At 64.8% G+C, this 23,716-nt stretch overlaps 3 protein-coding genes across 5 annotated transcripts; 1 reads left to right on the top strand and 2 right to left on the bottom strand.

The window, feature by feature from the left end:
• Positions 1-3: 3 nt before the first annotated feature.
• Positions 4-5,547, bottom strand: SASH3 (SAM and SH3 domain containing 3). Of its 3 annotated transcripts, none has more exons than XM_074882524.1 (8): positions 5,284-5,547; positions 2,861-2,956; positions 2,439-2,588; positions 2,227-2,371; positions 1,994-2,151; positions 1,664-1,870; positions 1,188-1,338; positions 4-1,090 (listed from the first exon to the last, which is right to left on the bottom strand). In XM_074882524.1, the coding sequence occupies exons 1-8, from the start codon at positions 5,335-5,337 to the stop codon at positions 903-905; spliced, it is 1,149 nt and encodes a 382-aa protein (XP_074738625.1). In that variant the 5' UTR covers positions 5,338-5,547; the 3' UTR covers positions 4-902. The 3 variants fall into 3 exon arrangements, with proteins under 3 accessions (XP_074738625.1, XP_074738627.1, XP_074738626.1); XM_074882526.1 differs by having other exon boundaries at positions 4-1,087; XM_074882525.1 differs by having other exon boundaries at positions 2,227-2,368.
• Positions 5,548-6,131: 584 nt separating this feature from the next.
• XPNPEP2 (X-prolyl aminopeptidase 2) lies at positions 6,132-12,191 on the bottom strand. The gene is made up of 21 exons (XM_074882509.1): positions 12,070-12,191; positions 11,240-11,313; positions 10,998-11,108; positions 10,848-10,911; positions 10,543-10,647; positions 10,317-10,403; positions 10,066-10,212; positions 9,885-9,986; positions 9,692-9,773; positions 9,100-9,295; positions 8,867-8,956; positions 8,652-8,761; positions 8,490-8,567; positions 8,324-8,395; positions 8,144-8,204; positions 7,924-7,993; positions 7,729-7,833; positions 7,246-7,305; positions 6,974-7,050; positions 6,756-6,854; positions 6,132-6,464 (listed from the first exon to the last, which is right to left on the bottom strand). The coding sequence occupies exons 1-21, from the start codon at positions 12,113-12,115 to the stop codon at positions 6,255-6,257; spliced, it is 2,046 nt and encodes a 681-aa protein (XP_074738610.1). The 5' UTR covers positions 12,116-12,191; the 3' UTR covers positions 6,132-6,254.
• A 6,939-nt stretch (positions 12,192-19,130) lies between these two features.
• Positions 19,131-21,282, top strand: APLN (apelin). Its single transcript, XM_074882642.1, has 3 exons — positions 19,131-19,260; positions 20,216-20,387; positions 20,480-21,282. The coding sequence occupies exons 1-2, from the start codon at positions 19,152-19,154 to the stop codon at positions 20,380-20,382; spliced, it is 276 nt and encodes a 91-aa protein (XP_074738743.1). The 5' UTR covers positions 19,131-19,151; the 3' UTR covers positions 20,383-20,387; positions 20,480-21,282.
• Positions 21,283-23,716: the final 2,434 nt, after the last annotated feature.

The raw sequence follows: 23,716 nt of genomic DNA, 5'->3' as shown, positions 1-23,716 counted from the left end.
GGCCAGAGTGAAATGGTCTTGCACGCTTTTATTGGGATGGAGCGCAAAGGAACAAACTGGGTGCCCAAAGGCCGATGCTGCAGTGCAGGAGCTGGAGCTCGTCATGTGCATCAGCGAGAGCTGGGCTGAAGGGGGCTGGGGTGGGTGCCCCCGGCCGGGGATCAGCAGGTTTATTTGTTCCCGGCTGCCCCACGCTCCCATACAGATGCCTTCTCTTGCCTGCCCCTGCCTCAGCTCCTGCCCACACTGGGCTGCCGCTCCTCTGCACCTTACTGGGGGGTGCTTGGGGTGGCCGGTGCTTCGCAGGGGATCTGACAGTCTGGAAGGGTCTGTCCTGCTGGGTGACAGCCTCACCCCGCTGAGCCCATCTGCCTGTGGGGCAGTTGCTCCGGCTCCCTCTCATATAGCCCCCCTGAACTAGTCTTGCAAGCTGCAGGCAACCTTTGAGGGCCAAGGGAGGAGGCTTGCAGTGCCCTTGCTGGGCTGCTCGCAGCTCAGCTGAGCCTCTCCTCCCACAGCCCAAACTTTCCAGCAAACCTTTCCCTGCCCACCCCAGCTGTGCGAGGAAGATGCTGGAGGAAGGCAGTGTGGGTGTGCTCCCTGCCGGTGAGGAGCTGGGCTCGGGGGGACCTCTGTGCTCAGCGCTGGGTTTGCTCCGTCCCTGCCTGCCGTGGACCTTCCTGTCCTTGCAGCCTCCTGTGCACTCAGCCCAGCGGGCGAGGGTTCCGGGAGGAGCTCTTAAAGCTGTGGATAAGGTGGGTCAAACCCAGGAGAGGCGATCCAGGCCCGCGGCATCTCGGCGGGGAGTGCGCTGCCCCAGGGTGCCGTCCCCTCCGGGCCGGAGCGGGAAGCGGCTGCAGGCTGTGCCCGTTGGTGGGGCAGTGCCGGTAGGCAGAGCGGGCTCAGGAGGACTCTGCCAGGGAGAGAGCCCGCAGCTGCCCCTCGGGACCCCCCAGCTCAGCCTCATCCCGGCTGCTGTCTAGGGTCTCTGATCCCTCGAAGCAGCCTGAGTCCCGGGGAATGTCCCCCTTGGGCTCCGAGGGCGAAGGCTGAGCTTCAGGGCTGTCGCCTTCCTCCGGCTCGCTCGCTGCTGGGAGAGGCAGGACGTGGTGTTAGCGGGCAGCGAGGCTGCTGCTGGGGCTGCCCCGACACGGGGGTGCCTCCCACCCGCTCCCCCCGGCTCTTACTGTCGTAATCCAGGAGGAGCTCGGCGGCCGTGAGCAGCTTGGCGCGGTGCTGGGGGTCTGTGATGTTCAGCTCGTTGAGGTGGGTCTCCCGCAGCTCCTTGAAGTCCTCCAGGGTCTGGTAGCCGTTCAGCAGCAGGGTGGAGGTGTGCTCCTGGGGCCGGAGGGCAGTGGCCGAGGGGTGAGCGGGGTGCGGCATGGCTCCCCCTGGCTCTCCCCACCTCGCCTCAGTGCTAGCCATGTGGCTCCTGCCTTGGCGCAGGTCCATGGCAGGCACTCACCCCAATATCATCCAGAAAAGCCCCGTGTGCCCCCTGTGCCCCCCCCACCCCCGCAGTGCTCGGGTGTGAGGTGGAGGGACCCACAGGGCTGGGGGATAGCGAAGGGCTGCCAGGGAGCAGCGGGAAGGATAGTCCTGCTGCTGGCACTCTGGGCTCATGCTGGGTGCTGCTGTCCCCGCCCCTGTCCCCATCACTTACCTGCAGATTGATGCGCTCCAGCAGCTCGTGGAGGGTCTTGGGCTTGAGGCGCTTGCTCTTGCTGGATCCCCGGCTCTTGCGGGTGGGAGCTGTCTCCTCGGGGATGACATCCACATAGATGAATTTAAAGGAGCCCACCCTGTTGTTGAGCAGCCCGGTCCAGGTCCCCATGGGTGGCTTCTCGATGATGCCGATGATGTCCCCTTTCTGGGCCAAGGGAGATGGGGGTGGAGGCGGGCGCAGGCTCAGGGACAGTTGGGGAACAGGGGGGTCCCCGGCCACCCCCCCCCCTCCCCCAGGGCCCGCACCACTGGCTGTCATGTGGCTCACCCGCAGCTTCAGTGAATCCTTGTCATAAGGGCTGGGTGTGAAGTCGGTGTGGACGCGGGCCCGGCCGCAGAAGGGGCCAGTGTAGGCTGGGCCGCTCTCCTCCAGCTGCAGACTGTCCTGGTTGCTGCCTCCGGGGCCAGGGCTGGAAACTTCGCTGCCTGTGGATGGGAGGGAGGTCAGGATGTGCCTGACTGTGGGGCGAGGGGCTGGTGTCCTGCCGGGGCCAGGCTCACCGCTGGACAGCTGGCGGCTGATGGATGGGTGCCCGTCTTCCTCCATCTCCAGGTAAGACAAGGGCAACTTTTCATGGCTCGGCTCCTCCATGCTGCTGGCTGGGGACAGGGGGCATGGGGATCCCTCCTCCTCCACATCTCCCTGCTGGGGAGACCAGGGTCAGGCCAAGGGAGGGGGAGCTACCCCTGCCTGCCCAGGCCCCCCCCCTCACCTTCCCCTCGGCTAGTGCTTTCACGGCCATCCTGCCCATCTTGCGGTTCATGGTGCGGGAGATGGCAGCCCGCCACCTCTTGCTCAGCTTCATCCCGCTGCTCCGTGCAGCATCGTCAGGGCCGGTGCTGCTGGACTCATCCTCGGGGATCTGGCAGAGGGATGGGGAGTGAAGGCAGAGCCCCCCCACACCCCAGACCCTCAACTGGGTCACACAGGGCTGCAAGACTCCTTGGGGAGTAAGACCCCAAATCCTGCCAGTGCTGGAGCCCCTGGGGCTGCCCCACAGCAGGTGCATCACCAGTAGGAGCTTGGGGCAACAGGCTCTGAAAAGGGCTGTGCCCTGTGGGAAGGTGGTTCCGGGGGAGTTGCACATGGCAGTGGGTGCTGCCACCCCGGGGGAGGGGGGGGCTGGGCACTCACGTTCTCCTCCAGGTTGAATTCCTTCTCGCTCGGTGCAGGGGAGCTGACTTTGGACTTGGCGAAGTCCTTGAAGCTGCTGGAGCGCTGGAGGGAGAGCTGGGGGAGACAGAAAGATGTGAGGGCTTCTCCCTGTGCCCCCCTGTCCCCGGTCCCACCCTCTCCACCGGCTGCTGGGCCCCTTGGCGAGCCAGAGCAGCCCCAGGGTGATGACAGTCCACTGTGAGCAGGCAGGATGGTGCTGTGCTGCTGTTGTGGCACATGGGCTGGGCAGTTGCTGGGAAAACAACATGGGGGGGATCTGTAAGGCAGCTGCTTCCCTCAGCACCCAAACGTGGGCATGCTGTGCCAGGTCAGCCCCTGAGCCAGGGATTTTGGGAAGGAGAGCAGAGTGGGACCTGCCTTGTGCTGTCCTACTCCTGCGGTGGCCGTGCCATGTGTCAGTCCCTCCCTTCCCTGCATGTCTGACAGCTAAAGGCTGTTTTCAGTGGCTGAGAGCACGAGTGCTGCCGTGCCCATGTCACTGCCCTCATGTTCAGCTCCAGGCCCAGAAGTTGCCCACGTTTTGTGCCTGTGTGTCATCCCACAGCCTGGGGAGCACCTCCACTGCCAGCAAGCTCAGTCCTGCCCTTGTGCCAAAGCCACCAAAGTGCATTTTGGATCTCAGCCCTGGTGCAACCCTCCATCACTGCCACTTCCAGTGTTCCCTGTGCCCCTGCTGCCTCCTTCCCTGGCTCTCCTTCCCTCCTTTCTGTGTCCCACATGGGAAGGGGTTCCCCGTGCTGGGAGCACTCTCAGTGCCAGCCAACTGGGGTCCCTGCACGACCTCGTGGTCCCAGGTCTCCCTCATTGCTGGCTGTCCAGCACCAGCCCTGCCATGGGAGCTGTGCTGAGGCTGGGTGAGCTCAGCTCCCAGCTGCCAGTGCGCTCGGAGCACACACCACGACACTCAGTCTTGCCTTGACCGCAAACGCAGCAATTTCCTTTCTCAAGTCACTCTGCCTGCCCCAGGCTCCTGTTTGCGCTGGAGGCAGCTGAGGCCCTTCTCAGCCCCTGCGCAGCCTGGCCCTGTTCAGGCACAGCCCCGCGCCTTCCTCTCCTCCTTCTCCTTTTTATCAACTCGACTGAGCATCCTTTATTACTTGTTTTTGCTATTTTCTTATAGAGGGCTGGCTTGGATGAGGGAGACCCACCTCCATCCTCACTGTGGCTTTACTAAGCAGGACCAGCTCAGCGTCTGTGTGGAGGAGATGCTGGCAGTTTGCCTCACTCCCACTCCAGCACCCTTGATGCGGGCAGCTTGAATCCCTTGTGTCTCCCCCCTGCACCCTTGGGCTGAAACAACTTTGTGCCCTGTGCCCCTCTGCAGCCAAGAACAGCTGCAGCATCGGCCGTTATCCCAGGGCTGGAGGCGCTGGGGGTGCAAGAGCAGCTGTGGCAAGCCTGGCTGCGGGGGGCTGTGGCGCTGGGGCAGCCAGGCCCCCCCCCCGGGAGGATGGCAGCGAGAGGGAAGTGAGAGCGGCGGGTGCGGCTGGGCAAGGGCAGGGGATGCCTATTGGGGCCTGCCAGGCTCCCTGGGCCACCCCCTGCACAGAGAGCAGGTGGCTTCACCCAGATTTCCCCGGGGAGCTTCCCAGTATGGAGGAGCTGCCATGGTGTGTGGCTCTGCCGGGATGGCAGCCCACCGTGGGCAGGACCAGGCCACCAGGCGCTGTCCCCCTGCTCTTGATGGCTCGCTGTTGCTGAAGACAGCTCACCAGGTCCTGGCAAGAGCTGAAGCGCCTGCTAGTGTGAGACCCTCCAGCTGGGGTGTCCCGGGGTGGCACATGGCCCTGCTGCACCAGGGGCTCTCGAGAGGCTGTGGTGCCAGTAGCTGGTTCTGCCGGTGGCTCCCAACACTCGGTGCGGCGCTACCGGAGGAAGCAGCCAACACACGTGACGGAGCTGCAGCCTGGCGCTGCCTCAACCGCAAACACCTTGCTGTGTGGGCCGGGCCGGGAGCTGCGCACCAGGCGCCGCAGCCGTACCCCCGCCCCGGCAGGAAGTGGCAGGCGGCTGCCCACGCTGTGGGGAGCCCGCGGAGAAGGGGCGCCGCTGCCCCCCCACCCCAGCAGAGCCCCACGGGTCCCACTGGCACCCCGGATGAACCCAGGGGTCTGTGCATCCCGGCCACACGTCCCACCGGGCTGCAAGACGGTGGGAGCACAGCGTGGGACAAGGCCAGGACCATGGGCCAGCGAGGCCGTGGTGGCTGGTGGTGGCAGGGACTGACTGCGGGCAGTGCTGCCCCCAAGCCCCATGGGGCTCTGCCCCACAGCTGCCCCAGCCCCCCTACACCAGTTCTCCCTGCTCAGCATCCTGTGGGCCGCCCAGGCTTGGCCGGTGCTGGATGTGCAGGGACACCCATGGGTGCCAACAGCGCTCACCTTCTTGTGTCCGGGCTCCTTCTCACTGGCGTTGGAGGGCTTGCGGCGCAGCATGATGCTGGGGCCCAGTGGCAAGGGTGCAGCGTTCGGGCAGTGCCTGGCACGGTACGTACCGAAGCACCGGCACCGAGGCCGGGAAGCGCACAGGAAGCCGGCGGTCACATGAGAGGTGCTTGCAGCGGCGCGGTTCAGGGTGGCTGGCGGGTGCGCAGGCTGGGGCAGGAGGAAGGAAACCCTCCACGAAGCTGCTGCCCTGCCCAGGGCCCCCGGGGTGAGGATGCCTGCCTGCACCCTGCCAGCCCTTGGTGATGCTGCTGCCCCTCAGCGATGCTGCTGGTGGGTACCGTGTCCCCCCACCATGCAAAGGACGAAGCTCCCTAACCCCTCTGCTGTGCCCACTCCCTGTGCCCACTTGTTCTCCTGGCCAGCACATGATGGCCAAGCCCTCTGTATGACACTTGTTCCGGGATGTCCCCCGTGTCTTCTGCATCCACAGGTCCTCCTGGCTGGGCATCAAGCCTGCCTGGGACATGCGCATCGGCACCCTGCCGCTGGCACCCGCAGGGCAGTGGGGATGGCCCTGGCCGGGCTGGCTCTCCTCCACCCTCTTGCTTTGGTCCCCCCATCTCTGTTTCCAAGAATTAAAACCCAACCTTAACGTGCCTCCTTGCTGCTGGTGCTGATTTGGCCGCCCCAGAACAGGGCAGACAGCATGGGCTGGGTGACAGGTGTGGGGCCAGGGGCCACGTAGGGCCAGACCCCAGTCCCGCACCATCCAGTGAGGCGGTGGGCAGGCTGGCAGCACACCGGGCTGCCGTGGCAGGGCACAGCAGCACGCAGGCACCCGCTGGCCTTGCTCATGTTTAATCACAAACGAGCAAATAGGAAACAGAAAAAAAAGGAAGTGAGCGGCCGGGAGAAGAAATGGCTGCGGCAGGGAGGGGGCTGGCACGGGGCCGGCTGGCACAGGGTCAGGCCTGCAGCCCTGTGAGCAGCGCGGGGAGGAGGGAGGTGAGGGTGCCCAGGATGGTGGTGGCGGTGGTGATGGTGGCGGCGCTGCCCAGCGGGAAGGGCTCAGTATTCCTCTGCAGCCAGCGGTACTCCTCCTCCAGCCGCTGCCGCTGCAGCTCTGGCCCCACGCGTGCCCGGATGGTCTCGTAGTAGGTGTTCAGGTACCGGATCTGCAGCCAGGCACCACGGGGGGCTGCGGGGGGGCTGCCCTGGTGGCCTGTCCCCCCTCACCACACACCCCCACCTTGGCCCTTGTTGGCCCTCCTCATCCTTCTATCCCACACCCCGATCACTGGCACCACCCACAGACCCCGTTGCCCCTCTCCATCCACGCATCCATCCCTGTCCCAACCTCACGCCGCAGTCCTGGTTTCCTGCTACATCCATCCCCCCAGCCCCCTTCTTCGCTCTCCCCGTACCCCACATCCCTGCTCTGCCTCCCTGCCTCGGGCACCCAGTACCTGCTCTGGTGACAGGAGGCTGAGGTTGATGAGGTTGCGGTCGTAGGGTACCAGGGACACCACCTCGAAGGTCAGGAAGGGCTCCTCTCCGCTCTGGTGCTGCCACAGAGAGGTGGCATTGGTGCCTCCAGCCCCATCTGGGGGGTGTCCCCAGCCCTGGCTTGATGCAGCCCCCCCGGCGCTGTGCCACCCCTGCCAGCCCAGCCCCACTGCGCTACCTCAGTCTGCGCATTCACCACGAGAGCGACGTCCTCAATGCGGATCCCGAATTCGCCGTCGCGGTAGTACCCAGGCTCTGGGGGCCGGGAAGGAGCCCGGTGAGTCCCGAGCCCCAGCAACTCCCCCAGCCCACCCCACCCCACCCCAGAGAGGCTGGATCTGGCCCCTGAGTTGGTCCAAGAGCTGGACGCCTCCTCCCCTGGCTGGGCTCTGCAGCTCAGGGACATCGCTGAGAGCCCGAGGCACCGGCCGGGGCGGTGGGCGTGCGTACCGATGGAGGTGAACATGCCGGCCGCCAGTGGCACGTTGTTGGACTGGAAGCCCACGGGCCCTGCAGGGGACATGGGGTGGGTTATGGCTCCTGGGGATGGTGTGTGCTGAAGGGACACCCTGACGAGGGCCACGGTGTCACACTGGCAAGAACCGTGTGGCCACCACAGCAAGGACCATTGGATCATCCCAGAAAGGACCATGGGACCACCTGGCAAGGACTGCAGGGCTACCCCAGCAAGGACCACAGGGCCACCCTGCTAAGGACTACGGAGCCACCCTGTCAAGGACCATGGGACCACACCAGTGAGGATTGCAGGGCCACCCTGGCAAGGACTGCAGCACCCTGCAGGTAGGGGACACCCGCCCACAGCAAGAGGCTCAGCTGGGCTATGACAAGCCCCAGATGAGCCCCTGTCCTTGTCCCTGTCCCCTGCAGCTCAGCCCGTGTCCCCAGCGCTGGTGCCGGTACCGCAGCACCTACACTCGTGGACTGAGAGGAAGTTGCCGATGCCATGGCCAGTCCCGTGGCCGTAGTTGAGTCCCACGTCCCAGAGTGCCCGACGGGCGAAGGATTCCACCGTTCTCCCTGGGGAATTATGAGGTGGGATAGGGGCCAGAGAGACAATAAGGCCCACCCCCCCTCCTCCTCTTCCCTCTCCTCAAGCTCAGCACCCACCTGCCGTGTTGGGTGGGAAGACAAGGCGGGACAGGTCAATGTTGCCCATCAGCACACGGGTGTAGGCTTCCTATGAGGGGCATGGCAGGGGGCTAAGAGTGATGATGCCCAGACAGTCCCCCCAGCACATCCATCCCTGGCTGGGACCTTGGTACTGAGTGCCGCAGCGGGGTGCTGGGCATGGCAGGGGGGTGTTGGCTGGCATGGGAGGGGCTGCTACCTTCTGGAGCGGGGTTGGCACACCCCAGTGCACCGTCCGTGTGATGTCTGTCGTCCCGTCCCTGCAAAGGGGGAATGTGAACGGGGGCAATGCAGCCCCAGTGCTGGCTTTGGGGCATGGGGAGGGGATGGGGGGCTGTGCAGTGTTGGGGGGGGGGGGTCTGCATTAAGGGCTACGCACAGATATTGCCCTCCGGTGTCCGAAAGGTACATCTCGTCCACAGACAGCTTCCGGCTGCTCCCGTTGGAGGGGCTGTGAGGGTAGAGGGGTGGTCAGGGCCCGCTCCCAGCCTCCAGCTGCCCACTCCCCACCACTGCTGCTGGCCCTGGCCAGGGTTGAGCCATACCTATAGTGGGCCAGTGCCGCGTTGAGCCCACTTGCGGAGATGGACTGGAAGCTGGGCCCGCGGTTGTGCTCCTGGGCCCTGGAAGGCAGCAGAGAAGGAGATGCTGGGGGTCCCCAGCTGCCCTACACTGGGTGTGTGTGGAGATGTGGTGGCAGCACTGACTGGCGGAGTGTGTCGATGTGCTGTGCCCCCGAAAACTCGTCCACCTGCCCCTGAGGGACCATCTTCTCCAGCCACAGCAGGTACTGGATGACAGCCACTGCGTCCCGAACCTGGGGGTGGCCCGGCAGCATCAGGGGAGGGGAGGTGTCAGCACCCCCTTCCCTTGGCTGCCCCCTACTTCTGCTCAGGGCTGTGGGGACAGGGAAAGCCCTTACGTGAGCGGCTCGCAGCAGCTCCTGCTCCTTGGGGTTTTTCACAGCCTTGGCCAGCATGACGGGGGAGTAGCTGTCCTCCAGCAGCTTCTCCTGCAAGGGCAGGCTGGGGGTGGCATGGCCAGCCACCCCCCTCGTGCCCCAGGGACGGCGCATCCCGTGGTCCCCAAGCCCAGCAGGACACACATCACCCGCGGCCGGGCTCAGCATCGCGGGTGTCAGCGGCGGTGCCACACCTGGGGGATGACGCCGTAGAGGCCGTAGGTGGTGTACTCGGTGCCCAGCCAGATGGTGACGTTGCCCTGGGCGTAGCCGTGGAGGTGGGCGCGTGTCTGCCCATACTCCTGCAGCTCCACACACAGCGGCCCGGGGCAGCCCGCCCGCAGGGACTGACGCGCCGCTGCCGACAGCCGCAGCTCGTCCACGAACAGGCTGGGGAAGGGTGCAGGATGGGGTGGGCACAGCCCAAAGTGGGGTTGGTATCCTCCCCGAGCCCGGCCATGTGGGGCACGCTGGCAGAGAGGAGGGGGCTGGGGGGCTCAGAGGGGATGTTGGGATGGGAATGGGATTCGGCCTTGGGCTGCACTCCCCAGGATTCAGGAGGGTGCTGCACCCCAGGGTGGGCTGGATGGGAGGGGTCTGGACCTGGGGAAAATATGGGGCTTGGAGTGGGCACACAATGGGGCTGGGCACTGCAGGATGTGGTGGGCTCGGGGAAGGGGGACAGCTGGGCCAGGGGAGGGTCCTGTGGGTGCTGGCCCTGGAAAGGAAGGAGGGTGGATGCTGAGCGCTGTCCATGTCCCTTGCCCGCAGAGAGATGCTGCCCACCTTATGCTGGTGTTGGTCAGCAGGGTGTAGGAGTAGAAGACAGGATTGTAAGGGATGTCATGTCCACGGAGATTGAAGAGCCCTGCCGGGAATGAGACCAAGCCTGTGCCTCTCAACTGCCCTCCCACGCCCAGCTCTCAGAGCCCACGACACCCACCGCCACGGCACCCACCACGGCACCGCGACTACTCACAGGCTGTCTCCTCCAGCCCTGACAGCAGCACAGCCGTGGGGCGTCGAACATGCTGCTCCATCTGCTGCCGGATCCCGGCCACCTTCTCCTGCCAGCTGCTCCCTGGGAGGGGGACAAGTGGTCGGCTCAGCTCAGGGACCACCATGGCTCCCAGCAGCCTCAGGGAGGATGGCGGTCGTACCTGTGAATGCCGCTGGGAGGGTGTAGATCTCACCGGAGGCTGGAGGGGGTCTCTGGTCACCCCACACTTGATCCACAAGGTTGTTCTCAATGGGGAGCAGGGTCCTGCCAGAGCCGTGCAGAGCCTGGCTGTAGCTGTTCCATGTGTCTGAGGGAGGGGAAGCAGTCCATGGTTGGGAGCACCCAGTAAATCCACACCCGGGAGCTGCCCTCACGTCAGACAGGGTCACCCCATGTGACAGTCGACCCTACCAATGGAGAAGAGGAAGGGGTCCAAGCTGATGTTTCCCCCGACAGGAACCGCCTTCAGGATCCACAGCCCAATGGATTCAATCCAGGCTGCAGGAGAGACCTGGGTGGCACTATGAGGGCAAACCATGTCCTGGCCCATGTTGAGCCCAGATGAGGCCGCGGCTGGGGTTGGGAGGGTCCTGGGGGCAGGGGGAGGCAGTAGCCCCCCAGCCTGCCCCCCACTGACTTGTCCTCTGCAGCTCCCAGTTGCAGTCCAGCTGCCGCTCTGCCTGGGTCCAGTAGCGGCTGTCAGTCCATAAGGCAGCCTTGTCCTGTGTCACCACACCGGTGCCTGGAACAGGAGTGGGGGCTCAGGCGTCACCACTCCCCCCTCTCCAGGTGGTCAGCAGGGACCCCCAGGGATCCCCAGCCTGACCTCCTGTGTGGAGTGGGACCATGCCCTGCCCCAAGGATCCACAAGGATGAGGACCAGCAGGCAGCTGGGTGCTGGCCCCCTGAGCAGAGACCCCAGGGTGATGAGGATGCTCTCACCCGCAGAGCCGGTGAAGCCGGTCAGCCAGCCCAGCCGGGAATCCCGCTCGGCGATGTACTCGCTCTGGAGCCAAGGATGGAGCCGTGAGAGGCGGCCACAGGCACCAGCCAGGGAGCTGGTCCCCGGGGTGTGCAGGCAGGCTGCCTTACCATGTGGGCATCCGTGGAGGGCACGATGTAAGCATGGACACTGTGGGCTCGCATGATGTCCCGCAAAGCGGCGAGCTGTGCCGTTGTGTTGATGGCCGTAGGGGGCAGGTACTGGTGGCACAAGGGGACACATGCTGGGATAGGGGGACGGGACACCAAGCTACAGTGGTGGGGCTGGGGAAGGGGGTGACCCAACACGGGGTGTCCCAGGAACAGGGAGTGCTGGGCGTGGCGGGGCTCACCGGTGGGTCCACGGAGCAGTCCCGGATGTCGGTCCTGGCAGAGGCGGCCTGTGGTGGCCGGCCTGCGGCACAGCCTGGGGACATGGGGACACCCTGGAGCCTCAGACTGCAGCCCGGGGTCAGGCTGGTCCCTTGCTCCAGCCCAGAGCCAGCTGCGACCCTCATCCCTGGTCCCAAACACTGAGCCAGCCCAGCTTTGGGGCTTTTTGCAATCTGGGCATGGCCAGTGCCCAAGGCATGCCTGGGGACGGGCCCTGGGGGTGCGGTGGGATCGTCACGAGATGCAGCCAGTGCCCACCATGACCAGGAGCTGGACAGGGGTTGGCAGGAACCAGCCCTGAGCATCCCTGGTGCTGGGGCTGCTGGAGGACCTGGGCGGCAGCCAGGGTTGTGTTCCAGACAGACCTGGCCTCACCCCGGTGCCACTCTGTGGTACCACCACTGGCACTGCGGCAGTCTGCAGGCAGGGACCTGGCTCTTCATCTCAGGCCAAGGGCACCAGGCTCGGGTCAGTGGGGCAATGGGGGGATGGGTCACCCTTAGCATGGTCCTTAACTGTCACCTCCCCAGAGCTCGTCTCTGGGTCAGACAGGCAGGATTAGCCCCTCTCCGCAGCTCGGCCTCCTGCCCAAGGCAGCAGGGCTGGAGCAGCAGAGCAGCCCTGGCTCCCTAAGGGAAACCCACCCTCGCTTCACCCAAGTGTGTGGCTCAGACTGCTGCACAACACCCCTACATCCTCCGCGCTGGGACCAGCCTGGTTCCCAGGGTCCCAGGATGTGTCGTCGCCTGGCGAGCCCACCCCACCTCCCAGCCCAGCCCCTCCGACATACCGTGGAGCAGGAGCACCCAGGCTGCGATCCACTGTGGGGGGTGCATGGCTGCCCTGGGGGTGCCCAGCAGGATGGGGAGTGGAGGGGACCTTTCCTCAGTGCCTTGGGTGACAGGTCCTTCCTCTTGCACCTTTGCCCCAGGGGCAGAGGGATGCTGGATGAGAGAGCTAAGGGTAGATACAGAGGTGGTGGTTGTTGTCCTACGCATTGAAAGTGAATCCTGCCGCTAAATCAAAGTAAACAGCAAAAACAGCACAAAGTCCAAAGATCCTCCCGGAGCAGAGGTGGGGCTGTGCCAGCACAGCCTGGCACGTCCCAGCTGCCCCGGGGTTAAAAGGAGGCAAGAAGGGGCTGCAGGGTGCTCTGCTCCCCTGTGTCCCTCTGGAAACCTCTATCCCCTGGAGCCACGGAGAGCTGACATGGGGGCCCGTGGGGTGAGGGTGCCAGGGTGGGGGGGCCATGATGCAGGGGCCAGCCGTGTCCCCGAGCCAGCCCTCCTCTCCAGGACACGGAGTGGTGCAGAGCATCTTCCTGGGCCGTGTCGTGGCGGTGCCCGCCTCAGCACCCTGTGGCACCCCCAAGGCTGGGTCTGGCCGAGACTGGTGATGGGGGTTGGGCGCACCCCATAGCAACTGCTAAACATTACAGCTGTCACAGGGAGGCAAAAATGCCCTTCCTCCCTGCAGGGCCTTGACTGTGTGAGCAGGGCTGGAAGCAACCAGAACACTGATGAAACACCCACCCCAGCCTTTGGCTCCTGCAGATGGCTGTGTGTCAGTAACACATGATTTTGCAACCCCTGGCCATGGCTGGACCCCTAATTTATTTTACCTGGCTGTTCTTCCACTGTGGCTTTAGTAATGGGGTCGACAATCACGCACTGACAGGCTTTTTGTTCCAGGGAAAAGCTGATCAGCACCGAGGACCACATCAGAGCCCCTGCTGAGTGCTGAGCTCCCCAGGGATGCCTGTGGGCAGTGCCAGGGCAAAGCAGGGCAAGGAGAGGATGGGAGAGGAGCAAGGGACAGCACAGGCAGCAGCATGGCTGTGGGTCCCACGTGCTTGTAGATGCTTTGGGCTGCATGAGAGGTGGTGGTGTGGGAAAACCCCGAGTGCTCTGGGGAGGGAAGAGGTTTTGTTGGGTCTCCCTGGTCTGAGGGAAGATGGCTGGGGGGCACCCAAAAATCCAGTCACAGGTCCCCCATGAACTGCAGAAGAAGCAGAGGTGGATGCTGCTGCTGCTCCTGTCTGCCCTGCCCAGACCCTGCCTGTGGGAGAGGGCTCATGGAGGAGCACACGGACCCCTCAGGACATGGAGATGATGTCTGAACAGAGCATGGAGGGATGGGGCCACAGCGCACGTGGTGCTGGCACCCCAGCTTTTAGCTGGTGCGATTATACAGAAAAGGGACCAGGCTTTGGAGAGATGGAGCTGAACGTCTCACACCACCTCTAGTGTGTGGGTACGGATTTCTGGGGAGAAGGAATGCATGTGAGGCCTTGAAGGTAAGCACAGGGTAACTTCAGTGCTAGAAAGAGCACATGGTCCTGCTAATGGACTAACAGGAATAATAAATTCAGAGTGCATTGGTGGGCTGGGTTGGAAACTCTGGCAAAGGAGACAACAGCAATATTTTAGCATTGAGCAGCCTTATGTGATCAGAGACACGTTTGGCAGCAGTGGGAGGGGAGCGTGTTGGTGGCGAACAGACCGAGCTAAGCCATGCAGGCCAGGTACCAGCCTGGGCCCAGGGCTTGGGGGCCAGCAGCCACCTCTGAGGGCTGCACTGGGACCCGTTCTGCAGGAGAAGCCCTCTGGGATGTGCCCTTTGTCCCACGGAGCCCGTGAGCTCCAGACCGCCCCAGCATCTGCCTTGCTAAAAAAGCTCATTATGTTAGTCATAACGAGCCTTGACCCCAAGGCCTGTCACTTTTATTGCACATGTATTTCCTATAACTGGTTTAATGACTTCTTACTGAAGAGAAAGGCTGGCTGAAGGACAGACCTGTTGGCAGGCAGCAGAGGTGTCTATCCTCGGGTCAGACATGGATCTTCAGGGGAGGATGCACATCCTCTCTCAGGACAGGGGTACCTGGAGGAGCCCCTGCTGGAGAGTTGCTCATCACAGACCATGAAGCTCCTTTTCCACTGGCCAGGATGTCTCATGGACCTTCTGCACCCCAGGGTGGGCACAGCATCACAGTCACAGCCTGGTGACTGTCGGATGGCCCGGGGTCTCTGTCTGAGTGCACAGCCAGCTGCGTGGCACAAACACACATTTGGAGGAGGGTAAAACAGAGACGGGACCGCGTGAGGCGTGGGGCAGGGATGGGAGGCGTGCAGAGAGCAAACCCTGGGAGAAGGGTGGAAGGACCTTGTTGCCGTTGCAGCAGGGTTTTGTGCTTGGTGGCTTTCACAGCAGGACACAAGTTGCAGGAGATCTGGTAGGTCCTACAGTAAATGAACAAACAAGATGGTTTACAAAAAAAACCTTGAAAATATAAGAGGTCCTTCAGGAAACCTGGGCAGAAATCAATCCCTGTGTCCCCCAGTGTGATGGGTAGGGAGGAAGCCCTGCCCGGCTGGCTCCTGGGCCCTGCAGGGTGCCAGCCACCCTTCTGCTGCCCCTGCCCCTGCCCTCCTCCTCAGCAGCCTCTCTGCCTGGCCAGACCGCTCTCCTGGGACCGTCTCTAGCACTGGCTGTGGGTCCTTGCACCAGCTCACACGAGCTCTCCACTCCCCCTGCACGGGCATGGCCACGAGGCTGGATACAGAGGTGGGAGCCTCGGACCCGCTCGGAGATGCTGCCTCTTCCCAGCGGCACTTCATGGCCCGCTGCACAACCAGTTTTTACTTTTAATAAAAATGTACTGTGGCTGCATCTCTGTGGTGTCCTCTGAGGCCCTTGAACAGCCATGGAAATCCTCCCTCGGCCCCAGGGCAGCGGAAATGGCAGCACTTAGGGAACTGGCACAGGCTGCCTCTCCGGGTGCTGGGATTTGGGGTGACCAGTCTTGTCCCCCAGCGTGGAGAAGCTCACAGTGCCAGGACAGCAAGGACGGGGGGAACCCACCGGGTGATGGGCTGCAGGTGGGACCAGCTGCCACAGCACCAGGACATACACCATGGCCCCTTGGCCACTCCCTTGTCCCAACCTCATCCCCCACGCTCCAGCCCTGCTTCTGCTGGCATGAGCCCGTCAGCCGGCTCTAGGGGCCGGGGCACATGGTTGCCACCGCGCACAGGAACGGTGAGGGCAGGGACACGGGGCTCAGGGTGCTGCACCCTGGCACCCTCCTGGGGCTGGTGGCCAGCCCCGCTGCGGTGTGGGGCCAGCCCCTTCTTGGGGGGCAGCGTGCCCAGGGGGCGTGTCTGGCTGTGCCACTGCGGGGACTGTCTGCTCCATGTGGTGACTGTCCGGCTGTGTCACCGCAGCGACTGTCTGGTTGTGTCACGCCGCGACGGTCCAGCTGTCACTGGGATCCTGCTCACCACGAGGTGGCACCAGGACTGCGCTGTGGAGCCACACAGACCCCTGTCCCGTCCCCCCGTTCCCCCCCCGTCCTTCTGTCCTGTCCCTCTCTCCTGTCCCCCTGTCCCCTGCCCACCCACCCGGTCCTGTCACAGCTCCAGTGCAATGCGGGGACCGGCAGCAACAGAGCCTGGTCGTTCTCTCGCCATCCTGTCTCTGCCTGCCAGCAGGCTGAGGCCTGGCACACTCATGTCACAGATGCTCTCAGGCTGCCTGTGCCTGGCATCACCCTCCGGTCCTCGCTCAGAGGAGCCCAGGAGGGAGGCGGTGGGGGATCCCCAGCAGCCCCAGCACGGGCAGGATGGGGATGGGGACTGGGGGATACACATAGGGTGGCGCCAAAGCTGCCTGTAATTGTTATGGCAACAAAAGTTTCTCAAGGATGTGTGACACGGTTGCTGTGGTGATGGTCAGACAGCGGTTTGCTGCCATCCTGCTAATTAGTGAAATGGGCTAATGGTGCTTCCATCCTCCCTGCCTGGTCCCTGCCCAGTGCCAGGGTGGGGGCTGTGCCCACGGCAGTGCCCAGCCCCCTGTCCTCCACCACCCTGCCTGCCAGCCGCCCCTCACCACACAGCTGCACACCCGGTCCCATGAGGTCCCCACGGTGACAGGGCTGTCCCCCCACCCCCTTATTCCCAACCTCTGAGCTCAACTCTGCAATGCCATCCCTGATGCCACCCCCCCACACCATATCCAAGGGATGGGGCCGAGGCTGGCCTGTTCTGTCCCCACGGGTACAGTGTCGGTGTGAGCCCTGTGCCTGCACATTCCTCCTCCTCCTTGCCCAGCATGGGGAGGGTGGCACCGGCTGTCCCTGGGGACTCCCAGGGCCGCGTGCCGCTCCGAGCAAGCCAGCGTCAACAGGACGAAGCTCATCAGCGTGTCCGGTGGGGCCCTTCCCTCCTGCGGGAGGTTTCCTCGAAGACAGGCCGGAGGAAGGCTTTGGGGGGACATCCTCCCTTTGTGGGCTATTGTTGGCCTTCCGTCACCTGCAGAGGCCGTGGGGTGACTCAGGCCGGGGTGACGCGCCCGGCAAACAGGACGCGGGCCGGGGAAGGAGGGAGGGTGTGCGCGGCCGCAGGAATGCGGAAGCGAGCAGTGGCACGGGGATGCTGTGACAATCCCTTGTGAAGGCAGGGCCTGCCTGCCCCTGCCTGCCCTGAAGCCCAGCAGGTGATGTGTGCCCGGGGTGGGGGGTGGGCCGTGGGGGTCCCCGCTGCACCCCAGAGCCTGGCAGCTGGCCTGCAGCGATGGGGTTCCAGCTCCTGGATGCCATGAGCTGGGCACCCCTCACACCCCCCCCACACCCTGTAGCCCCTCTTACAGCCCCCCCCCCCCCCCCGCCATCCTCACAGCCCAACACAGAGTCACCCTGTCCAGCCCCTCCTACAGCCCCCCCATACACCCTTCTGTCCCCCCACACACCCCCAGTACAGCCCCCACTGTACAGGCTGTGCTAGCAAGGCAGGGCCACCCCCCACTCACCCCACAGGTACAGGCTGTCCCAGGGTGCAGTTGTACTTGTCACCCACTTTTTCCAGGGGTGATACCTTGTACCTTGTGGTGGGTTGACCCTGACTGGATGCCGGGTGCCCACCAAAGCTGCTCTATCACTCCCCTCCTCAGCTGGACCAGGGACAGAGAATATAATGAAAGGCTCATGGGCTGATATATGGACAGGGAGATCCCTCAGCAATCACTGTCATGGGCAAAACAGACCTGACTTGGGGAAAATTAATTTAATTTATTACCAGTCAAACCAGAGTAGGACAATGAGAAGTAAAACCAAATCTTAAAACACCTTTCCCCCACCCCTCCCTTCTTCCCAGGCTCAACTTCACTCCTGATTTCTCTTCCTCCTCCCCTGCAGTGGCACAGGGGTATGGGGAATGGGGGTTGTGGTCAGTCCATCACACATTGTTTCTGCTGCTCCTTCCTCCTCAGGGGGAGGACTCCTCACACTCTCACCCTGCTCCAGTGTGGGTCCCCCATGGGGTCACAAGTGCTGCCCAGCAAACCTGCTCCAGCATGGGCTCCTCTCTCCACAGGGCCACATGTCCTGCCAGGAGCCTGCTCCAGCACAGGCTTCCCATGGGGTCACAGCCTCCTTCGGGCATCCCCCTGCTCTGGTGTGGGGTCCCCCATGGGCTGCAGGTGGGAATCTGCTCCCCTGTGGAGCTCCCTGGGTGCAGGGCACAGCTGCCTCACCATGGGCTGCACCATGGGCTGCGGGGGAACCTCTGCTCCAGCACCTGGAGCACCTCCTCCTCCTTCTGCACTGACCTTGGTGTCTGCAGAGTTGTTGCTCTCACATTTTCTCACCTCTCTGGCTGGCTGAAGTTTTTTTCCCCCTTCTTAAATAGATTATCCCAGAGGCGCTACCACCATCACTGATGGGCTCGGCCTTGGCCAGTGGTGGGTCCATCTTGCAGCCAACTGGCATTGGCTCTGTCGGACATGGGAGAAGCTGCTGGCAGCTTCTCACAGAGTCACCCCTGCAGCCCCTGGCTACCAAAACCTGGCCACACAAACCCAACATGTGCCTGGACCTACATCCCGCCCTTAGCCACCTCGGGGACCCCCGGACCTGGAGGAGTTCCTTTCAGAGTGTTGGCTCGCAGAGCCCCGCTTGTGTCCTCGGCGTGCCGCGGCTGTCACCGTGTCAGTCCTTGGTACATGTGGTTTCGTGGTGTGCCCCAAATGCTCCCTCCCCAGCTGCCATCTCCCAGCCCCAAATCCCCCAGGGGTGGCGTTGGGGTGTCCCAGCAGCCCTCACCCCCAGAGTGCTGGGGAGCAGAGTGTTACGAAGAGGATTGGGCCTCCCCAACCCCCCCCCGTGAAGTCTGTGGGGCCTGAAGGGTGATGCAGAGGAGCGTTGTGTCCCCCCACCCCACCCCAGACAGTGGCTGGATGATCTGGGGGGCAACAGGGTGGGGGGGCCGCAGGTGGACCCCCCTGCAGGGGCTGGGGGGGGCAGAGAGGCGGGGCTGCCAGGGATGGTGGGCACGGGATGTGCCAGGACAGCCTCCTGCCCCCTTGGGTGCCAGGGGGAGGGGGGTGGGCTGGAAGTGGGTCCCAGGGTTAGGCTGGGAGAGGGGTGTTGGAGCCTGGATGTGAGGGGGTGTCTCAGGCCCAGGCTGTGAGGGGGATCCGGGACCCAGGCTGGGAGCAGTGCTGAGCTCTGGGGGCCAGGCTGGGTGCGGGGGTCCCAGAGCCAGCCTGGGTGGGGGTCCTGGGCCAGGCTGGGAGCTGGCCCCGATCCAGGCTGGGTGGGGGATCCCAGAATCCCAGGATCGATCTGGGGGGGTGGTCCCAGAGCCCTGGGGCTGGGGCCGGGCTGAGGGCAGGGGGGGGTAAAGGTGGGTGGGGGATCCCCAGGAGGGGGTGCCGGTGGGGGGATCGGGGGGGGGTGGTGGTGTCCCGGGAGGGGTTCGGGCGCAGGGGCGGGGCGGGGCGGGGCGGGGGGCGGACACCCCCCCCTCGGGGGCCCGGCGGCCACATGACCGGGCGGGCGGCGGGGCCGGGCCGGGCTCTCACCGCCTACAAATGCGGCTCCCCCGCAGCGGGGCCGCCGCCGCCCCGCAGCCCCCCGGCATGGCCGCGCCGCGCTGGCTCCTGGCGCTGCTGCTGCTCTGGCTCGCCCTGGCCGCCGCGGGTGAGTGCCGGGACCCCCGGGCGGGGGGTTGGCCGCGGCTGGGCGCCGTCATGGGGACACCCCCACCCCCTCCTCTGCCCCCCCCCAACCTTTCCCCCGGTCCGGCATCGCCCGGTGCCCGGGCAGGCAGCGGGGAGGATGGCGGGGACCATGCCCGGGTGACCGTGGGCAGGGTGGGCTGAGCGGGGCTCGGGGGGACCGGCACCCCCTGCCCGTGCCGGCCGGGAGCTGCTGCCGCCGGGCTGGGGAGGACAAAGCGCTTTTCATGGTGCCAACAAACCCCCCCTGTCCATCCGGGCAGCACAACAGCCGGCCGAGGGCCGGAGAGCTGTCGCTGCCACCGGCTGCCGGGGCACGACCCGCCTGGTGCCGCGGGTGACAGCCCAGGGCACCGCTGGGATGCTGGCAGTGGGACCCACGGCCCTGCCACGCTGCCCACGGCAGGTATCGGCCCCCTTCCCCGGGTGCCATCCCAGTCCCCGCTCAGCAGGGCGCTGCCACACGTGTGCTGGCTGTGGGACTGGTGGTGCTGGGACTGGTGCTGACACCGGAGCATCTCTGCCAGCCACCCCAGGGACCAGAGGGGAGCAGACGGGATGAGGGGGTGAGGGTCTCGGTGAACCCTGGCAGGGAGGGGGGCACAGGACGGTGGCTTTGGGGAGGGCTGGGGGCCAAAGCGTGAGGCTGGGCTGCTCTGTGCCCCTCGGTGAGGCTGGTGGCAACAGCCACACGAGGTGGACATGCTCGGCGCAGGTGGCCTGGCTGCCTCAGCGCAGGAAGCACTCAGCCGGCGAATGGCTCCTGCTGGGGGCAATTCAGGAAACGGGCGGTGCTGCCCGGCCCTGCCTGCCTTGGGCCAGGCAGCGAGAGGTGCAGGCAAGCCCCACAGCATCCCCATCCCCGTCCCACGTGCAGGGTGGGGGGACCCAGCTAATGCTCTTCTTGCCGTCCCCAGGGCCGCTGGGCCAGGCGCCGGATGGGAAGGATGCGGAGGATGGCCTCATCCGAACGCTGGTGCGGCCGCGGGGTGCGCGGCGCGGGGCTGGGCACCGGCCGGGCGGCTGGCGGAGGTACCGGCGGCCCCGGCCCCGGCTCTCCCACAAGGGCCCGATGCCCTTCTGAGGCAGGTGAGGAGCAGCGGGGTGTTGGAGTGACAAGGGGACACGTGTGACATTGCTGGGAGGGAACTCACACGTACCTGGGTTTGCTCTTGTTGCAGGGTTGCCACCAGCTTTCCAGGGATGTGGCTCCCATCGCCCGCTCTGTGTCCTAGCCTGCTCTGTTCATCTCCTGGCCCCAAGCGTGGAGTTCCACCTGTGAGCCCTCAGCTGGCATCACCTCCTCCCAACGGCTGTCCCTGGTGGCCCTGGCACCGTGTCTGGCACTGTGGGTGCCTCCTGCCTCCCCTCACTGCCTCCTGGGGCTGGTTGGGAGCAGGTCGCCCACGCAGCTTGTGGTGGGGCCGGGTTCTGCCGCTGCCGCGATGCCCCATCCTGATGGGTGCAGGGCTGCCCTGGGCATCAGCTTGCTGGGATCCGTGGGCTTTGCGCAAAGCACTTTGTCAGGCAGAGGAGCTTCTCCGCAGGGGTCTGCGAGCTCCCTCGGGGCTCCTGCCCCATCCCTGCCAGTCACTCGCATGCCAGGGTGAGCACACAGTTTATCCTGGGAGGGGTCTATTTATTCCCGTGGTGCTAATCCCACACCCTGGGTGAGCTGCCCTCCCCTCCCTGGTGAGTGTGGGGTCCCCTTCCTGCTGGCAGACCCAGCTCTTGGGGACCCCTGAGGCATGGGGTGCCTGCCCAGGACACAGCATGGGGCTCTGGGCCCCTTTGCCTGCTCCACGCCATGGGACAGTGGGAGAATGGGGGGGCACTGGGATCTCTGTGTAAAACACTGACATATGCCAAAGGGGAGGCCCTTGCTCTGAGCACCGCTGGGTCCTGTTGACGATGTCTCTCGTGTCTGTAAAGATTTATTCTGTGTAAATACATCTTTATAATAAAGAGTTATGATGACAGTAAACCCTTATTTTTGGGGGTGTGGGCAGGGGTTGCTTGCCTGCTAGTGGGGGGTGCTCCCAGAGTTCCTCTGCTCCCTCCTGGAGCTGCACGGTGGTGGCTGGGGGCCAAGGCAGCCCCTTCCCCAGCACAGTGCTGGCAGAGAAGATGCCCAGCAAAGAGAAAAGCTGCAGTGCTACCTGGCCTGTAAAACTTGCAGAGAGGCTGGGTGATGGAGGAGGGGACACTGGAAGGCACAGGGATGCTGTTCCCAGGTGAGGCAGTGTGAGGTGAGTGGCTGAAGGACCCTCGGGCTGTGGAGCAAAGAGCTGGGCTGCAAATATAGCCCTGAGCCCCCCTGCCTTTATCTCCTTCTGGGGTTTATTTTTCTGCTCACCTGAATTCCCCTCCGTGGTGGGCATCAGCTGCTTGGTGAAGGGCTGAGCAATAATAACCACTTAAAAACAAGGATCAGGGTGGTGGGACGGGCTGTGCCGTCGAGGGGCTGTGCAGGGATGCTTCATGCCCAGAGGAGGGAACACAGCCCAGCCCATCCTGCTCACTGTCCCTCAGGCACCAACAGTGCCTAAGTCTGGGGACTCGAGCAGCTTGTTAGCCAAAACCTTTGCTGGAATAACAGCTTTTGTAAGGTGGTTTCTGCAGGGAGATGCAGGTGTGCAGGTGCTCCTGCCCTACTCCTTCGATGCTGCCGTTCCTGTGGTTACCAGCACCCATGGGTGCTGGGTGAAGCCGAGGGTGCAGCACCCGTGTCCGGCTGGGGCAGGGAGGAGGGTTTGGGCCTGTCCTGGCCCCAGTGGGAGAAGGATGAGGGCAGTGGGACAGGCAGGGACCGCCTGCCTTGCTGTAATGCTCCAGCCCCTGGTGAAGGGCAGGCAGCTGCCCCAGTGCTGCAGGATGGCAGCCCAGTCCTGGGCACGGCGCTCTCACTGGTTCCATGTGACTGCTGCCTTCAGGCAGCCCCAGTGGCTGCCAGATCTCCCCTTTTCCCCAGTTTGACAGCACCAGCCCTGGGCAGCTGTCCCTACAGCCCCGCACACAAGAGCAGCTGTGGGTGCCTGGTACCTGGCAGCTCCATCCATGGCATCCTTGTCCCCGGTGTCCGTGGCAGCCCCCCCTCCCTGGTGTGCCCATCCCTGACATCCCCATCCCTGGTGTCCCCATCCCCACAGGGCTGTGTATGAGCAGGACCCATGTGGGGAAGCAGTGGGTCAGGGCTCAGCAGACTGCGGGTCCCTGTAGGACTTTGCAGATGGGTGGGGGCTGAACCCTGCAAAGGGATGGGACCCCCCTCCAGGACAGGACCTCCCCCAGCCCTAGCTGGGACACCCCCCAAGCCCACACAGGGCCCCCAAACCCCATATTGTTTGCAGAAGGCCTCCCATGAGTGACGTCCCCAGGGCTGCTGGCAGAGAAGTGAAGAAGCGAAGAAGCCGGGCGGGAGGTGGCATGGGCAGGGGGTTGGCAGCACCGGCCGGGAGGGGGTTAATGGGGCCGCCGAGGAGCGGAAAGGCTGCAGCTGCGGGGCTGGGAGCAGAGCCTGGGGGAAGCAGGGCTGGGCCCAGCTGGCCTCCATTAGCTCATCCTCGGACCGAGGAGGGATGTGCTCCCCGGCCACGCGCCAGCGCGCTCCCGCCACGCTGCCGGCCCACGCCCGCCATGGTGGCTGGCTGCCCCGCGTGCCTCCAGTGGCCTGTGCCCCCGCGGTGGGATGGGTGGGCGAGGGCTGCCGGCTCGCTGCCCAGTCCCATCCTGGCCCTTGCGCTGTGGTTTCCAGCCCCACCAGCCTCCCGGGGCTGTTGCCACCAGTGCTGTGATGGGGGCAGGATGTGGTGTCCTGACCACAGCCCCCCCTGTGCTGACCCCAGCTCCCGCTCTGGCTGGCCCAGGGGTGGTGGTGGGGTACAATTCTTCCATTGCCATCCTGTGGAGCTGCTGCTACTGGTTTGAACTGGGAGGGCTCTCCCCCTTCACCTCATACCACCCCTCAGCACCAGTGGTTTGTCCCCCCCTCCAGCTGCAGGCAGGCAGCACCATGAACTCCTGCAGGGTGCAGGCAGCACGGGCAGCTGGGGGCTGGCCCTGCAGCCTCCCCCGGAGCAGACCACTGTGGCCCGTGCCAGGCGAGGCAGCGATGTCCCCCGGGCCCCCCCCCGGCATTGCCCAGCCCTGAGCACAGGGGCTTGGGCTGTGGCCAGGGGATGCACAGCTGAGCCCTGACCCCAGCCCTCCCGTGCCAGCCTGGAAGGAGGAGGCCAGGGAGGACCCCCCAGTTGGGCTGTGGCCAGCTGGTGCTGGAGGAAAAGGCTCCTGGGCCGGGAGACCTAAGGAATCTCTGGCTTTTCCTGGCCTGGCCGGCTGCCCGCAGGCAGGTGGGAGGCTGTGGGGCTCCTCCGCCATGTCCCCGTGCACCGTGTACCGTGGCAGCTCCGTTGCACGCT

The sequence above is a fragment of the Strix uralensis genome, chromosome 13 (assembly GCF_047716275.1).
Source record: "Strix uralensis isolate ZFMK-TIS-50842 chromosome 13, bStrUra1, whole genome shotgun sequence".
NCBI classification, from domain to species: domain Eukaryota; kingdom Metazoa; phylum Chordata; class Aves; order Strigiformes; family Strigidae; genus Strix; species Strix uralensis.
The sequence above is the reverse complement of the archived record's forward strand: the minus strand, read 5'-3'. Positions and strand labels throughout refer to the sequence as shown.

Excerpts from the sequence above, each read along its gene's own strand:
- SASH3 (XM_074882524.1), bottom strand. The coding sequence starts at position 5,337 with ATGCTGCGCCGCAAGCCCTCCAACGCCAGTGAGAAGGAGCCCGGACAC. Across the intron at positions 2,152-2,226 it reads CAGCCGCCAGCTGTCCAGCG|GCAGCGAAGTTTCCAGCCCT; the intron begins GTGAGCCTGGCC and ends TCCCATCCACAG. Across the intron at positions 1,339-1,663 it reads TGGAGCGCATCAATCTGCAG|GAGCACACCTCCACCCTGCT; the intron begins GTAAGTGATGGG and ends CTCCGGCCCCAG.
- XPNPEP2 (XM_074882509.1), bottom strand. The coding sequence starts at position 12,115 with ATGCACCCCCCACAGTGGATCGCAGCCTGGGTGCTCCTGCTCCACG. Across the intron at positions 10,912-10,997 it reads CCTCCACGGATGCCCACATG|AGCGAGTACATCGCCGAGCG; the intron begins GTAAGGCAGCCT and ends CCTTGGCTCCAG. Across the intron at positions 6,855-6,973 it reads TGGTGAATGCGCAGACTGAG|CACCAGAGCGGAGAGGAGCC; the intron begins GTAGCGCAGTGG and ends TCTCTGTGGCAG.
- APLN (XM_074882642.1), top strand. The coding sequence starts at position 19,152 with ATGCGGCTCCCCCGCAGCGGGGCCGCCGCCGCCCCGCAGCCCCCCGGC. Across the intron at positions 19,261-20,215 it reads GCTCGCCCTGGCCGCCGCGG|GGCCGCTGGGCCAGGCGCCG; the intron begins GTGAGTGCCGGG and ends TGCCGTCCCCAG.